Source organism: Vanellus vanellus, assembly GCF_965231255.1.
Source record: "Vanellus vanellus genome assembly, chromosome: 5".
Taxonomy (NCBI): domain Eukaryota; kingdom Metazoa; phylum Chordata; class Aves; order Charadriiformes; family Charadriidae; genus Vanellus; species Vanellus vanellus.
Window position 1 is genome coordinate 18,760,637 of NC_138910.1, and position 15,903 is coordinate 18,776,539.

At 65.1% G+C, this 15,903-nt stretch overlaps 3 protein-coding genes across 5 annotated transcripts in view; 2 read left to right on the plus strand and 1 right to left on the minus strand.

Annotated features, from left to right (window-relative positions):
* SPEG (striated muscle enriched protein kinase) overlaps positions 1-1,604 on the plus strand; it is a 40,121-nt gene extending 38,517 nt beyond the window's left edge. Inside the window, exons 40-41 of the mRNA XM_082483358.1 lie at positions 157-306; positions 552-1,604. Coding sequence (XP_082339484.1) covers positions 157-306; positions 552-759 — 358 coding nt within the window. The 3' untranslated portion in view covers positions 760-1,604. The remainder of the gene's footprint in view (positions 1-156; positions 307-551) is intronic.
* A 1,737-nt stretch (positions 1,605-3,341) lies between these two features.
* GMPPA (GDP-mannose pyrophosphorylase A) lies at positions 3,342-7,119 on the plus strand. Of its 3 annotated transcripts, XM_082483481.1 has the most exons (12): positions 3,342-3,425; positions 3,517-3,614; positions 3,718-3,821; positions 4,239-4,431; positions 4,602-4,661; positions 4,811-4,941; positions 5,696-5,830; positions 5,994-6,091; positions 6,249-6,295; positions 6,384-6,476; positions 6,568-6,736; positions 6,827-7,119. In XM_082483481.1, the coding sequence occupies exons 1-12, from the start codon at positions 3,383-3,385 to the stop codon at positions 6,925-6,927; spliced, it is 1,272 nt and encodes a 423-aa protein (XP_082339607.1). In that variant the 5' UTR covers positions 3,342-3,382; the 3' UTR covers positions 6,928-7,119. The 3 variants fall into 3 exon arrangements, with proteins under 3 accessions (XP_082339607.1, XP_082339609.1, XP_082339608.1); XM_082483482.1 differs by lacking the exon at positions 3,517-3,614 and having other exon boundaries at positions 3,422-3,425; XM_082483483.1 differs by lacking the exons at positions 3,517-3,614; positions 3,718-3,821; positions 4,239-4,431 and having other exon boundaries at positions 3,348-3,425; positions 4,602-4,941.
* Positions 7,120-9,209: 2,090 nt separating this feature from the next.
* LOC309672156 (rac GTPase-activating protein 1-like) lies at positions 9,210-13,910 on the minus strand (the record flags this gene model as incomplete). The annotated part of the gene is made up of 16 exons (XM_082483581.1): positions 9,210-9,261; positions 9,346-9,463; positions 9,580-9,682; positions 9,758-9,890; positions 10,054-10,159; positions 10,242-10,443; positions 10,516-10,611; positions 10,764-10,925; positions 11,138-11,328; positions 11,556-11,676; positions 12,044-12,121; positions 12,745-12,798; positions 12,970-13,048; positions 13,263-13,387; positions 13,480-13,682; positions 13,826-13,910. 16 exons carry the CDS (start codon positions 13,908-13,910, stop codon positions 9,210-9,212), a joined length of 1,908 nt encoding a protein of 635 aa, XP_082339707.1.
* Positions 13,911-15,903: the final 1,993 nt, after the last annotated feature.

Consider the following 15,903-nt stretch of genomic DNA (forward strand, 5'->3'; position numbering starts at 1 on the left):
CCAGGCTGGTTGTAGGCTGGGGGATGCTGTAGCCCTGCAGACTCTTCCCAGCTGGACGTGGGGATTGAGACCCTGGGCAGCTATGGGTGGGTAGGGGGTCCTGGGTGCCCTCCCACTGGTGTCCCCCAGCCCATGCCACCCTCTCCACCCTTTCAGGCTCAGCGGACGGTCGCCGTTCTTTGAACTGGACCCCATCGAGACAGAGAACCGTATCCTGGCAGGACGCTTTGATGCCTTCAAGCTGTACCCCAACGTCTCACAGAGCGCTGCCCTCTTCATCCGAAAGGTCCTTGCCGTCCACCCCTGGTGAGTCCCCAGCCCAGCCAGAAAGGACAAGTGGCCCTGGACTGCGCCCATGACTGGGCCAGGCAGACAGCTTCCCTGCCCCACAGGGAACTTCAAGACATCATCAGTGGGACCCTGGGGTCCATCCCTGCTCCTGGAGAGGGTTGGGATCTCCTGGATCTTGCAGGGCAGAGGCGGTGGCTGGGTGGGGGGTGCGATGGTGGAGACACCCCGCAGCCCCTGACTCGGTGCCGCCCCTGCCCCAGGAGCCGCCCCACAGTGAAGGACTGCTTTGCCAACGCCTGGCTCCAGGATGCCTACCTGATGAAGCTGCGCCGCCAGACCCTGACCTTCACCACCAACCGTCTCAAGGAGTTCCTGGTGGAGCACCAGCGGCGCCGCAGCGAGGCCGTCACCAAGCACAAGGTCTTACTCCGCTCCTACCAGGGCGGCCAGCCACCGGGGCCGCAGTAGCCAACACCTCGGCCACGGCCACAAGGGGCCGAGGAGCCAGAGGAACATTCCAGGGGCCGCAGGACTGGGTGGCCGAGGAGGAGCTGGGACGAGCCCACGGACCTCACACACCACTGCCGGGGATGCTGGCGGCCGGCATCGTTTTGGTGGTGCCGAGGAAATGAAGAGGTGCTGCCCCAGCTGGCCTGGCGATGGGGTCCAGCAGCGGGCAGGCAGCAGGGAAGCCTTACTGGGAGAAACGGAGAATATGGCAGAGGGTCAGGGGAAGGACGGGATGGGGACTGGGGGGGCCCAGGGGGGAGCAGGAGAGCCACCAGCACGCCGGGGCCAGCCCTGCCGATGCAGGTCCCGTCAGCCGTGTGCCTTATGCCGCAGCCTGCAGCTGCCCCCGGCCACGGCGCGGGGGTCCCTGCACTCCCCCCAGGTTTGCACGCCGGCGCCCGAGGACTGAGGCTGCTCCAGGGGGTTCCTGCAGAGAGGGTCCCGCTCGCAGCCCCCTCCCCCCCGCGCCCCCCCCCCCGCAGCCAGCAGGCACAGCCCCGGTCCTCACGGCTGGGAGCGGGGGGCCGCCAGCCCCCCGCCTGCCACTCCTCCCAGCCCCGGTCCTGGCAAGCGGGTTTGTGGCCCCAGGACCGACGCCGGTGCCTTTACCGGGTCTGTGTCGGGGTTGGGTGGGGGGGAGGGGGGTGGGCTGGCCGGCACCCCCCCCCACCTCCCCTTTTGCAGGGGGGCACCCACGTGCCACGCACACCTCCTGCGCCTGCTCAGGCCCACGCTGCTCACGCTCTGCCTGCCCGGCTCCGGTCCTCGCCCTGCGCCCCGCTGCCAGCCCACAAGTCCCTAGACCCCCCCCCCCGAACCTCCCACGCCACATCCCACCCGACATCCCCCCTCCCCGGTGCCTCGCTGAGCCCCATGTCCCCTCCCCGGCTGGTGGCAGGATGGTCCGGCGTGGCCAGGGTGCACTGGGTGGGGGGGACAGGGGCAGCGGGTGGGCACCCACCTTCCAAATGCTGCTGTAGCGATAGGGCTTTATTTATTGACTTTGGGAGCCCCGTCCCTGTCCCCATCCCTGTCCCCTCCTCTCTGCCGGGCTCCGGAGTTGCCAATGTCCCCGTGGTTTGGAGCGAGCAACGTGCCAGAGCAGCAATAAAGACCCTGAGCAGCCCCGTCCCGTCTCCGTGCCTCACTGGAGGGGGGACGGGGGGGGGGCAGAGCAGCCCCCACCCCCCGCCCGGATGCTACCCGAAATCCAGGGACCAGGAGCCGGGAAGGCTTCCAGGCGGGTCCGGGCTGGGAAGGGTGTCAGAAACTCGGGGAAGGAGCCAGGAACGTTGTGAAGCTCTGGCGTTGTGGAGCCAAAATACCGGGTGCCGGAGGGGCCAGTGGCACGGCAGTGGCCCGGTGGCACGGCGGGGTGGCCCGGCCGCCACAGGTGAGGGGTGGCCAGTGGCGGTGTCCGCCCCCCCCCCCCCCCCCCCGGCTATAAATACCCGGTGGCCATATGAGGCCGGGCCGGTGGGGGCTGCTGCGGGCACCCTGGTGCATGCACACATGGGGGGGCACGCTCGTGCCTGCCCGCACCGGGGCACACGCACACGGGTGGCAGTTGTGGCTCCCTCGCACGCTCACCCTGACACTGCCGCACTCGTCCCCTTTGCACGCAGGGGCCATCGCTCGGCGGACCCTTTACACGTTCAGGCACACGCACACCACTGTGCCCTTGCACCTGCACAGGCACCACTGCTCCCTTGCACGCACACGTGCAAAGCCAGCCTGTTGCACACACACCACGACACCCTCGCACATGCACAGCCTGGCCCTTGCACACGCACTGCTGCTCCATTGCACACACATGTGCAAAGCCCACCCCTTGCACATGCACCGCTGCTCCCTTGCACATGAAAAGCCAGCCCTTTACACACGCACCACCACACCCTTGCATGTGCACAACCTACTTGCTGCACATGCACTGCTATGCCCTTGCACAATCACGTGCAAACCCAGCCTCTTGCACACACAATGCTCCTCCCCTCCATGTGCACAGCCAGCCATTTGCACATACACTGCCACACCCTTGCACACGCACCACTCTGCCCTTGCACACGCACCACTCTGGCCTTGCACATGCAAAGCCAGCCCTTTGCACGTGCACTGCTGCGCCACTGCACACTCCTGTGCAAAGCCCACCCCTTGCACAAGCATTGCTGTTCCCGTGCGCACGCATGTGCAAGGCCTGCCTCTTGCACACACACCACTGCTCCCCTGCACGTGCAGCTCCAGCCCTTTGCACACACAGCACCACGCCCTTGCACACGCACCACTCTGACCTTGCACACTCACGTGCACAGCCCACCCTTTGCACACGCTACGCTGCGCCGCGCCCTTGCACGCCCACGTGCAAAGCCAGCCCCTTCTACACGCACGCCCGCGGCCCGCCCCTCGCACACGCGCATGCGCACCCCCTCCCCGCCTGTTGCGTCGCCCCCTGGCGGTCGGTCGCCCCCGGCAGCCGCCGCCCGGCGCGGTGACGGCGGCGCTCCGGCGCGCTGACGTGTCGCAGCCACGTGTGCGGAAGCGGCGGGAGCAGCGGCGGCGGCCGCCGGAGCGGAGCGGAGCCGCCATGCCGCTGAAGGCGGTGATCCTCATCGGGGGCCCGCAGAAGGGTAAGTGCGCCGGGCCCGCGGGGCGTCCTGCCTGCACCGGGCCCCGCCGGTGATAACCCCCCATTCCCCTCCACCCGTCTCCGCTCCGCAGGGACCCGGTTCCGGCCGCTGTCCTTCGAGGTGCCCAAGCCGCTCTTCCCCGTGGCCGGGGTGCCCATGGTGCAGCACCACATCGAGGCCTGCGCCAAGGTACGGGGATGGCCTGGGCCGGACGGGGGGGGGGCGGAACCGGGGCCGGGGGGTCAGGGCAAGGGGCCGCCCACTCCATTCTGTCCCCTCCCTCTCTCCCCAGGTGCCCGGCATGAAGGAGATCCTGCTGATGGGCTTCTACCAGCCCCACGAAGCCCTCAGCCGCTTCCTGGTGTCGGCACAGCAGGAGTTCAAGATCCCCATCAGGTGGGCAGGAGCCCTCCCGTCCCCCCTTCCTCCCCCCCGGGTACCCATGGTGGTGGCACAGCCCCGCTCGGCTCCCCCCCGCCTCCCCCCCCCCCCCCGGGGTGACAGCACCCAGGCATTGGGCAGACGGGTCCTGTCCCTGGGTAGATGGGGACAGGTGGCCCCCCACGTTATTTCTGCCACATCTCCCTTGCCCTGGGCCCTGTCCTGGCTCGTTCCCACTCCAACAATGCCTCTCCAGCACAGCTCCAAGCCACCACTGCCTCCTTCCCACAGCCAACACCCATGTGAGCCCCATCATTACATGGCAGGATTATGTCTTTCCAGCCCCTGCCAGCCCTTCCCTGCCCTGCTGCCAGGTGGTGCCACCGGACACCCACTCCCCTAAGCCCTTGCTTTTCCCTATTTGGCTCACAGGTATCTCCAGGAGTATGCGGCACTGGGCACAGGTGGTGGCATCTATCACTTCCGAGACCAGATCCTGTCCGGTGGTGCTGAGGCCTTCTTTGTCCTCAATGCAGACGTGTGCTCAGAGTTCCCCTTGCAGGAGATGCTGGAGTTCCGGCAGCAGCACGGGGACGCGCACAGCTTTGTCATTCTGGGTACCACAGTGAGTGGCAGTGCTGGGGAGCAAAGGAGCAGTGATGCTCTGCTGTGGGCTTGTCTAGAAACCAGTGGCTCCTGAAGTGGATGGGTCCCTGGGTGTGAGCTCCGGGTCTTACGTGCTCTGTGTCTGCATACCCACTGCTCCACTGTTGCTAACACATCCTTGTTCTGCAGGCCAACAGGACACAGGCGCTGAATTATGGCTGTATTGTGGCAAACGCAGACACGCAGGAGGTACTGGAGGGCCTCTGAGAGCCGGGCACAGCATGGGCAGTGGGTGCTGTGTTGACCGCATGGGCGTGTGTTCCCAGTGTGCCACAGAGGGTGTGACACCAGGCATGGGGGCTGCACCCCGGGACTTAAGACTCTTCCGTCGCCTCCAGGTCCAGCACTACGTGGAGAAGCCCAGCACATTTGTCAGCGAGATCATCAACTGTGGCATCTACCTGTTCACACCTGCCATCTTCCAGCACATTGGCGAGGTCTTCCAGAGGAACCAGCAGGAGCTAGTGCTGTGAGTACTTCTCTCTGCCCTGTGTCCCTCCCACCCCACTGCTTCCCAGGGCTGCAGCGGTACACTCATCCTCCATTCTTTCTCTATCTTCTCTCCTCCTCTGCCATCACTCACTTGTTTCCTGGTCCCACACCAGCTGTCCTTACCTTGGGTAAGTCTCCCTCTGTGTCTGCACTGGCTGCTTTCTGGGCTGGATCGCCCCTAGCACTATCGCATGCTTTCCTCCCTGCTCCAGGCTGCTCTGCAAGGCTATTCTGTCCTCTGCTCCTCTCCTGGCCTCCTCCCACCCCATCCTCATCCAGCTCCAAGGGGCTGAGCGAGCCTTTCACCTGGGAATGCTACGGTCACCCTTCCAGCTTTCTACACCAGCCAGCCTGTCACCTGGCATCTCTGTCACCACCCAGCTATGGTTTCACTTCTGCCAAGTGAAAACCCAGCTGTGCAGGGCTGTGGAGCAGGGGCAGGATCCGTCACTCATACACCTACCTGGACTGGGTGGGGCTCTTGCACCATCACCTTCTGGCTGAGAGCTTGTTTCAGCTGGCAGAGCCCCATCCCTCTGGCTGCTCTGGGGCTCAGGGGGACTGGGCAGGCCTAGCCTGGCAGCTGGGGCTGTCCCTGCCTTTGGGGAGAAATGCATGGCTAGGAAGGAGTCCAGGATCACTGGAGCTCCCAGATCTGGGGAGGGTATCTGCTGGGGTCCTTGGCTGAGGCTGTGACTGGGGTGAGTGTCTAATGGGCTTCTTGATTGCAGAGAGGAGAGCTCCAACGGTTGGCAGCGTGCAGAAGTGATCCGTCTAGAGCAGGACGTTTTCACAGCGCTGGCTGGGAGCGGCAAACTCTATGTCTACAAAACTGATGGATTCTGGAGCCAGATCAAATCGGCTGGGTAAGGGCTGGGGCGCAGCAAAGTCATGGAGCAGTCTGTACCGGAGCTGGGAGAGGACAGTGCCCAGGCAGGGCCCTGGGGTTGGGTGCTAAATTCAGACCTTTCTCTACCCCCTGTAGTGCCAGAGAAAGTTAATAGCAATCATTTGCCTTTCCTCCCCCAGCTCTGCTATCTATGCCAGCCGCCTTTACCTGAACCAGTACAGCAAAAGCCACCCGGAGAGGCTGGCCCAGAACAAACCTGGAGGCCCTATTATCCGAGGTACCCCTCTGACACCCCCTGCCGCCTTGGGGGCTGCCCTGCATGGGACAGGGGAGAACTGAGGAGGCAGTGGGACCCATGGGCATGACCTCCCCTTATCCAAGAGGCCAGTGCTCCTGTGAGCTGCCTCCCATGATGCAACTGCCTTGTGTTGCAGGGAATGTTTATATCCACCCAACAGCCTCCATTGACAGCACTGCAGTGGTGAGTGCAGGTCTGGGGAGCCCTGCAGCAGGGCGATGCTCGGGGGTGTCATTGTCCTCAACCTCACCGCCTCCCTGTGTCCTCACAGCTGGGCCCCAACGTCTCCATTGGAGAGGGGGTGACAGTGGGAGCTGGTGTGCGTGTGCGCGAGTCCATCGTCCTGCATGGTGCCTCGCTTCACGTAAGTAGGGTTTGCCCGAGGGTGTGGGTGTCAACCCCAGCCCCTTGCAGGGAGGCAGCAGCACCCTTCATCCTGCTCTCCTTCACTGCAGGACCACACCTGTGTCCTCAATACCATCGTGGGCTGGGATAGCACCATTGGGCGCTGGGCCCGGGTTGAAGGAACTCCCAGTGACCCCAACCCCAACGATCCCTATGCCAAGATCGACAGTGAGACCCTCTTCCGGGACGGGCGCCTCACGCCATCCATCACAATCCTGGGTATGGCCCACTCGCTCCCAGCTGCCCCAGCCCAGTGCAGTGGAACAGAATCTCTCCCCTCCAGCTAACCCACTCACATTCTCCCCGTAGGGTGCAGCGTCACCATCCCCGCTGAGGTCGTTATTCTCAACTCCATTGTCCTTCCTCACAAGGAACTGAGCCGCAGCTACAAGAACCAGATTATCCTGTGAGTCAGCTGCTTGTTGGGTTGGAGGGGGGGGTGCACTGCCAGCCCCCCTCTCCCTGCTGTGCCCCACAGCAAGAGCCCATGCTGGGGCTTCACCTCCTGGGAGGTTCTCGGCACCCCCAGAAGGGTCGGTGCAGGCTAGGAGCCCTGCAAGCGCCTAATACCTACTGCAGACAGACATTAAAGCTGGTGAGCATCAGCCTTGCGTGCTGCTTCTCTTGCAGCCCAGGGACCAGCCCTGAGGCAGGGTGAAGGCTTTGGGGACAGCACATGGCCCTGGCACAAGGCTGCGTGCCTGTGCAGGGAGCCCTGGGCTGAGGCTGTGCAGGGAGCACTCGCTGCCTGCAACATCTCAGGTCCTGAACTTTTGAGTGTTTCTCCAACAAAGGGCACTACCATCACAGTCTTACCACCCCTCACCAAGCTCTCCCTGCTCTGCAAAAGTTGCTGTCTGCAACTCCCTGGAAGGTCTTGGCCCATCTCAGAAGCTGGGGAGCTTTGAACATACTTTTCCCGTCTACGCAACCCACCCTGCAGGAGCAGGTTGCGAGGATCCCAATTTCAACAGTGTGATTGCAACAGCCCGAGCTGGACTCCCGCCTACTGCTGGGAAAACAGTGGCACCGGGCTGTCCTAAGGGCACTGCCACAAAAGGTCTGGGTTGGACAGGGAGGCTGCTGGCCCCAGAGGGAGCTGCAAAAGCACCCTTTTCCCCAGCTCCACCTCTGCCCCCAAGGGCTCAGTATGAGCCAGGAGAGCTGCCAGCCCTGCTGAGCCTGCTCTGGTCAGGCCGAGACATGCACAGGCTGCCTAGGCAGGGCTCAGGGTGATGGCAGCAGCGATCCCCTGCCACCCCGGTGGGCCAACAGCCTCCTCCGCACCACCATGGGTGTAGCTGGGGGGGGCGGAGCTCACTGCATGTCTCCCCTTGCACCAGCCACGTCCATGGGGCACCACAGCAATCAACTTAACATGTGTGCTGGTGGCAGAGATCCACCGCCATGCTCCGTCTCAAAAAAACCTGTTTTTGTCGGAGGCAGGTCTCTGCTGGTGCTGGCACGGTCTGCCTATGGTAACCAACACCACCCTTTATCTGCTTACCTCCCTGTCTTCTCTGGTTTTGGAGCTCTGTGCTAAAGCCCTGCACTCCCCCAAGAGCCCCATCACGCCTCTCACCTTCAGCGAGGCATTGCTTTAGGGATTCTCCATCCATCCAGTACCACCCCAGCTCGATGGATTTGCAGTAAATCCTTGCTCCCAGCTCTGTGCCTTCCTGTGCCAGTTCTCCGGTGGTCCTGGGCGGGGATTAGCTGTTCCCTGGCTTTAAGCACATTAAACTCCTTCAGTTTTGCCTCTGCCTTGGATGTGCTAATTTCCGTGCCCGCTAGTGAACACCCCTGCGCTGGGGGAAACTGAGCCAAAGTACTTGCTTTCAGGATCGTACATGAATTTTTTTCTCTTGTCCCACATCTGGCCTGGCTGCTTTCTCAGCTGCTGGACATGGCAGTTATCAGCCCTGTTGTGTAATGCCCCTTTTCCCCAAGCTCCCCTGGTAGCAGCTGTCCCTTGTGCAGAGTTATCTGAGGGACAAGCCCTATCCTGGGTCCTTTGCTCCATTACAGCCTCATCCAGCTTCTCCCCCTCTTGGAGGGAAGAGGACTGTGCATCCCAGCCCTGCTTGGGCTTTGCAGCTCCTGCGCCGGGGCTGGAGGAAAGGAAGGAGTTAAAGGGGCCTCCGCTGAGGTGCCAGGAAGTCTGGAAACGCTTTAAGGTTGTCCTGCCCTGAGCTGCAGCAGCTCCGATTACTTGAGGCCAACATCTGGGCTGAAAGAGGGGCCCTCCCGCATCCTGGGCTCCAGAGCAGGGAGAGGAGGGCTATCGCTGGAGTGGGAGAGGGCTCTGCCTGCCCTCCCTGCCCAGCAAAAGCAGGGGTTTTGGGGAGCACTGCTCACCCTGGCTGCCAATACAGCTCTTGTCTGCTGCCCAGCCAGGCTTCCACCACTCCAGTGAGACCCAAACCCTGGCAGCAAGCGGGGAGGGACAGACAGCAGCCACAGCCACGCTTTGTTTTGCTGCAAACGCGTTTAATACAAACCAGGCCCTATGTACAGTGGTGGGGCGCCGTCCCCGCCGCCGCAGCTGGGCACATCCAGCCCTGCTCTCCAATCCCCCAGGGAAGCAGAGCAGGGCTTGGGAGCTCAGCACCACCAGCCACCTGCCTGGTCCTGCAGGCTTCGCTCCTCCTCCAGTGCCAGCTCTGGGTCCCCTGGGAGCCGCTGCCATAGGCTACACCAGAGAAGGAAAGAACCGGCCCACCTTCCTCGGGGTCTGCCCCTGCCTGCGTGGGGGAGAGATGAGTCAGGGGTGCAAAGCGAGCTCCCCTGGGCCCCCCACCCACCCACCCACCCCCAGCAGCACTCACGGGGGCTCAGTGGCTGTGCCCACGCAGCTCCGCAGGGTGCTGGGGAGGCAGCAGGCGCCAGCTGGGCTCAGCTGGCCTGGCTTGGGCTCCATGGAGATGAGGGGGCGGAAGAACGGCTCTGCAGGACAGAGTGGGGGATGGCTATTGCACCCCAGCTCAGCCACAAGCACCCAGGACCTTTCAGCAGCCACTGGGCAAGGGCAGAGAGAGGGGACCGGGGCTCCTGTGCCTCACCGCATTCAGCTGCTGGGGCTGCCATTGGCACCAGGTTCTCCTGCTCTGTCCCCAAGAAGCCTCTCCAGAAGTCGGGTGGCAGCGAGAGGAGCCGAGCCACCACCTGGGCAGAGAGGAATGGAAGATGGGGCTGCTGGCAGTGCCCTGGGCACAGCCCACACCTCGGGGGATCCTTCACCTTGCACTGCCGTGGTGTGTCCTCCATGATGGTGAATGGTGTGGGGTTGGCCGTGCTGTGTCCCACCAGCGTGGGACCAAACACACGGGACAGGTTGAGGACATCCATCTTGCAGTCGGGGCTCTGTGACACTCTGCAAGGGGCAACGGGATGGTGTGAGCAGGCTGCCCCCACCAAGGGGACCCTCATCCTCAGCCCAGTTTCCCTGCTGTGGGGCGTGGGGCATGGAGCTTGGGCAAGGGTCAGAGAGCCGGGACATGGGGACAGACCCATCCGTGCTGGGATGAGCCTCTCACCTGAGCAGGTGCAGCATGAGGAAGGCCAGGGTGTCCCTGTTGGCTGGGGGAAGCTTGCTCACCACATGGCGCAGGGCTGTGCCACAGGTGGCATCATCAGGGATGTCTGTGGTGGCACCAGGGAGCAGTGTTAGGGGAGAAACAGCCCCTTCCCCCCCCCTCCCCCCCACCTTGGGACCCCTGCTCACCGGCAGCCCGCAGGAAGGCAGGGTGGAGGCTGAAGGTGACCAGTGGCTCCTTGAGCCCCCGCAGAAAGTCCTTGAGCACCCCACACACCACATGGATGTCAGCCACACTGCCGAGGGCGGGCAGCACACCTCCAGCCCGCAGCAGCCTCCGCTTCCACTCCCGTACCAGCTGCTCCGCGCCCGGCACCCGGTACAGCCCTGTCTGGGGCGCAGGGAGAGGGGCTCAGCCCCACGGGGACCACGGCATCGCCACCCCCACCACCCCGGACCCTACCTCCTTCAAGCCTCGCTTCTCCACCTCAGTCACACACTGCACCACCAGCGTGGGTACCAGGGGCGGTGTCGGGGGGGCAAAGTCAGCCAGCACGCCCTGGGGAGGACAAAGCCAGCCTGCTCTGTGCCCACCACCCAGCCCTGCAGCCAGGGCGGGCAAAGCCCCGGCATCTTGGGGCCGATAGCCCAGCAGCCACTATCTGGGACACAGAGCTGCCCCCAAGCACCCCTCTGTGACCCTCCCCTCACCTCGCGAGGCCAGACATGGTGGCGAGGCCGGGGCACGCAGGGGCTGGGGCACTGCTCCCGGCACTTGGGGTGCAGCAGCAGCTGGCACTGGCGGCACTTGAAGGCAGCTTTCCCAAAGCGGATGCGGGAGCCGCAGACGCCACACGGCTCAGGGCGGATCACCTGGAGAGGGGGAGCAGAGTGAGAGCTCCCCTTGTTGCAGGTACCCAGTACCACCCCTTCACCCCCCCCAAAACCAGCCCCCACCACCTCCATCCATCCCCCAGTGCAGGCAGAGCTGGGATGGGGTGGGGTGGCACTTTGCTCCCCACTCCCTGGGCCTCCATCCCTTCTCCATAGCAGCCAAGAAGATGGAGAGAGGCTGGGGCACGCACCGTTTTGGAGGTGAACTGGTGCTGGAGCGGCGGGAGGCCCTGTGGAGGCGAGGGGCAGGGGGCTGGCGCTGGTTGCCCCGTGGAGCCACCCTCAGTGTGGCTCTCCTGCCCCGGAGCACAGCAGCGTGGATCCTCCTTGGTGCCCCACACTGTGGTCAGCTCTGCAGAGGGAGAAGGCAGTGGAGGGGGGCCTCAAAAGGCAAACCACCCCAGCTGGGATGCTTCCCACCTCCCAGGAAGCCCCTGCAGCATTGCAACTGCCCTGGGACAGTAGCATTTGGCAAGCCCAGAGAACACCAGTACCCTCATGGTAGAGACAAGCATCCCCCAGCAGATCCCCTCCCTCGCCCGTGATGGCAGCACCCTGAGGGTGGTCCCACACCACCCATGAGCTCCCTTCCCCAGCCCCTCCAGTGACCTGCATGCGTGGAGACACGATGTCCCTGGCGAGAGCGGCGGCATGGCACCAGAGCAGCAGGCAGGAGGTTCCCGGCAGGGCCTGGGACCTTGGCAGGAGAGGACACAGGGGGGACACTCACCTGCCAAGACAAAGGGCAGTGAGAACATGCTTGGCTGCAGCCCCACAGATCTCTAACATCTTCCCATGAGCTCTGCTCTGCCCACTCCCCATCCCTCTGATCCTGCACAGCCTGGGATGCTGTCACCATGGGTATGGGGGGATACAGGCTGCAGGGCACTGGTCCAGCACAGCCAGGGATGCTGTCCCCACTGGGACCAGGGGGATACAGGCTGCAGGGCACAGGCACCCAGAGGGGACAGCTGAGCACACCCAGATGCCACAGCACCCACGGGCCCACAGGACTGAAGGTTTCAGCGCTGCCTTCTGGCACCAGGGCAGCCCATGCACCCTGTCACTGCCCAGGGCACACTGGTGTCCCTACTCACGGTGTTGTGGAGTGCCACAGAAGACCGGTGCCGCTTCGCCACCACCACAGGGCCAATCTGAGGGGCCAGGGACACACGCTGGGGACAGAGCAGATGGGGTGAAATGTAAGCAGGGACCCCTTCCCTGACTCTACCCCCCACCCCAGAGCACCCAAGCCAAATGGTCTCAGCCCCACGAAAGGTCGTGGTCTCACGCTGCCCCCCAGCATTGCCTGCCCCACACAAGGCACCATGGGGACCCAGGCCCCCCAGCTGGGTCAGAGCCAGCCCTGGGGCTGGGGGAAGCCAGGCCAGGCCTGCAATGCAGAGGTGTGAGCGGAGCTGGGTTTAGGATGCCCGCACGTGCGGATGAATTATTGAGGAGCCCGGCTGGGCCACGGTGGAGGGTAATGGAGTTTCTATTGATCGCAGGAGGTTTGCTCAGAGACGACGCTCCCAGCCCAGCATCAATAAATTAAACCCCCCTGCCAGGCTCCTTGCAGCCTCCCATGCTGGGATGGAGAAGCATCTGGGTGTCCCAATCCTGCAAAGCCCAGGGCCAGCACCCCAGCCTGGGCTGCTGACCTGTGAGGGCAGAGAGTCCCAGGGGCACGGTGCAGGAGAACTGGGCAGACCTGGGGGATGCTCACCCACACAGGGACACAGACCCCACCTCAGCACCAGCCCCCCCAGGCTACTGCATCCCAGTATTTCCCTCGTACCTGCCTCTCCTGGGCTTTGCGCTTCAGGGTCCGCACCACTGTCATATCAACATCCTGAAAAGCAGAAAAGAAGCTGGGGGCTGGCAGGGCTGCATGGGGCCAGGGGCACCCCCAGCAGCCATGCTCTGGCAGCAGCCCGGGGCAGCCCACCCCTAACTACGGCCATGCAAAGGGGCTGCCCCACAGCGGGGTGAGCCTTGGGACTCGCAGCAGGTCGCTCCTTACCACATCATCCTCAGTGCGGTCGTAGCTGATGTCCGAGTGGGACAGAAGGGACTGGCACGACTCGTCCACTGCAGACGACCTGCAGAGTGAGCTGGGGGTCAGCTCGGTTGGGGCGACTCGCCCCCCTGGCCAGCAACTCCCTCCTGGGAGCCCTGAGCTGACATCTCTGCAGAGCCTGAGCATCCCTGTGCCCAGCCAGCCCCCTCGAGCCCCACAGAGGTGAGGGGGCGAGGGGCACAGCCGAGCCCAGGGCTAGCCAAGGGGCTGAGGCAAGGACCACCAGCCCTGCTCACCTCCTGCCTGACACCAGGGCCGCCCCTAAGCGCCGGCCAGCCAGGGCGCTGAGGACAGAGCACTGCTCCCCGCTGCCCCACGGCTCCCGCATCAGGGACTCAAAGACCAGCTGAAGTTTGCGCTCCTGCAAGCAAAATGGGGCAGCGGTGAGCGGGCTGAGGTCCCTTACAGCCAGCCCCGTGGGGTACCCCTGCTGCCAGCCCCCTCCCCCCAAACCTGTTTCTCCAGCTCAGCCTCTGCCCGGTGCCGCTTCTTCATCTCCACCTCCACCTGGTTGCGGGCATGTTTGAGCTTCACCTCCAGCGCTGCTCGCTCGGCCTCCACACGGGCCAGTTGCTCGCGGGCCCGCTGCCCGTCCTGCTCCAGGCGGCAGCATCTCTGGCGTGTCGCCTCGAAGCACTGGGCGATCTGGATGTAGTCTGTGGGCAACACAAGCAGGTGGCCAGCCGGGATGGGGGGGTGATGGTGGGGAAAGGGGCCGGCCACCACCTCCCCCAGACCCCGCTGGCAGCAGAGCCGGTGGTCCCGAGATGCTCCAGACCGAGGGGCTGCTCGCACCCACCTTCCTCCACGCTGCCGCTGAGCTCCAGCAGCTGCAGCGCCCGCTCCAGCCGGGCCAGGAGCTGCCCGCAGCACTGCCGCAGCATCCCGGGACGGGGCGGGACCACCCGCAGGGAGGTAGCACGACCGCCCCTTCCCGGGACCCCCCCCGTCCTCTTCCTCCTCCGCAGCTCCGGCCGCGCGCTCTTCCCCGGCCGCCGGGGTCCGCCGTGCGCCCCCGGGACGGCGCAGGCTCCAGGGGCGAGGGGCCCTCCCGGCCGGCCTATGTGGGCCGGGGTCCGGGGTGGAGCCCGGCCCGGCTCCGCCTCCACCTCCCACCGCCCCCGGGGCCCGGTCCACCGCCCCGACGGCTGCCGGCGCGGGGGAGCCCTCCCGGGAGCCTTGGGCGTGGGGTGCCCCGGGGTGCGGGCCAAGAGCCCGGGGCAGCATGAGGGATGCTGGGGGGGTGTGTGGGTCACCTTTGGGGGTGGGGTGGCCAGGCACCGGGGGTGCGAGATGAAAGCCCTCGAGGGGTGCAGGCGCAGAGGGTGCGGGGTGCGCTGGGGCTGTAGGGGCGTCGGGGGGAAGCACCGGGAGCGGGGTACGCTGGGGGATGCAGGGGTGCGGGAGGGAGCTGGCTGCTGGCATCGCTTCCCGGGAGCCGGAGGAGCCAGTGTCCTTGTCCGCTGTCCCCTCACCGGCTGTGCCCCGCATGCTAAGCGGCTGGCGGCGGGCGGGGGCGGCGGGGACCCGTCGTCTGCTTGGGGCGGTGGGGGTCCCCCCAACACCGGGACTCCCAGCCGGGGCTGTGTCCTGCAGATGGAGCCACCTCCCCGCCTCAAAGCCCAGCCGCTGCCCGCCGCTGCGGGGTTGCTCTGCCTCCCGGGGGTCCCCTGCCCGGGGGTTCCCGGCGCAGCCCCCGGGATCCCCTCCCTGCCCCGCAGTCCCCAGGTCCTGGTGGCCCTGCGTTCCCGCGGGGGCTCCGGGTGTGTTTGGGGGGGGTGGGGTGGCGGGGCAGTGAACGGCAGCTCCCCCACCTCGGTGCCTGTCCCGACCTGCTGCGAATACCGGGAATAGCAGCGGGGCTGGTGGCAGGGCTGGGCGCGCAAGTCCCTGCGCACACACAGACACACACACACTCGCAGCCCCCGCGCCTGCCCCTGACCTAGAGAAGGGTTTTTTTTTCACCCCATGGGCACATGGCAGTGGGTCCCCCCCAGCACCCCTCTCGGAGGTGGCTGCATGTTCAGCTGCACCGGTACCACGCAGGTCCAAGGCAGTGACAAGCGAGGGGCATGGGGGAGCACCCCCACATCCTAGGAACGTGTCTGAGGTGCTTGGTGAGAAAATAGCCTGGGCTATTTTCTTTACCCTGGGCTATAGGGTCCAGGTGGCACAGATCCCACCTCAAGGGCTGAACCTCATCAGGGTCACTGTGGAGCTGTGGCGGTGCTGGGGACACCAGCCGGGACGCTGCCTGATGGGGTGCTGCTGCCCTGGGTCCCAGGTAGCCCCCGGGCAGGGTCCCCCTCTTGGGGACAGAGCATGGCAGGGGGCTGGGACAGGCTGGCAGCACCCGAGCGGGGCTGAGCTCCATGCGGTGCCGGCGAGCAGGGAGCAGAGGGTGTTTGTCAGAGAAGCTCCTTCCTCCCAAGGTTGAATATGAGTCAGGTTTTGGAGTGACTTTAATTACTGCTGGATCGATAGGCTCAGCACGGCCAAGCAAAATCCAATCGCAGCCCTGGGGGCCTGCCTGCTCAGCCCTCCCTGCCTGCTCAGCCCTCCCCTGCCTGCTCAGCCTCCCCTGCCTGCTCAGCCTCCCCTGCCTGCTCAGCCCTCCCTGCCTGCTCAGCCCTCCCCTGCCTGCTCAGCCTCCCCTGCCTGCTCAGCCCTCCCCTGCCTGCTCAGCTCTCCCTGCCTGCTCAGCCTCCCCTGCCTGCACAGCCCTGCCCTGCCTGCTCAGCCTCCCCTGCCTGCTCACCTCCGAGGAGGCACACACTGCCCAGCTGCAGGTGGTCCCCAGTGCCTGCTGGCCCGGCACCCAGCCCTGGAATGTGGGACCCGATCCTGGACACAGAGCCAGCACCCTGCTCGCTCAGC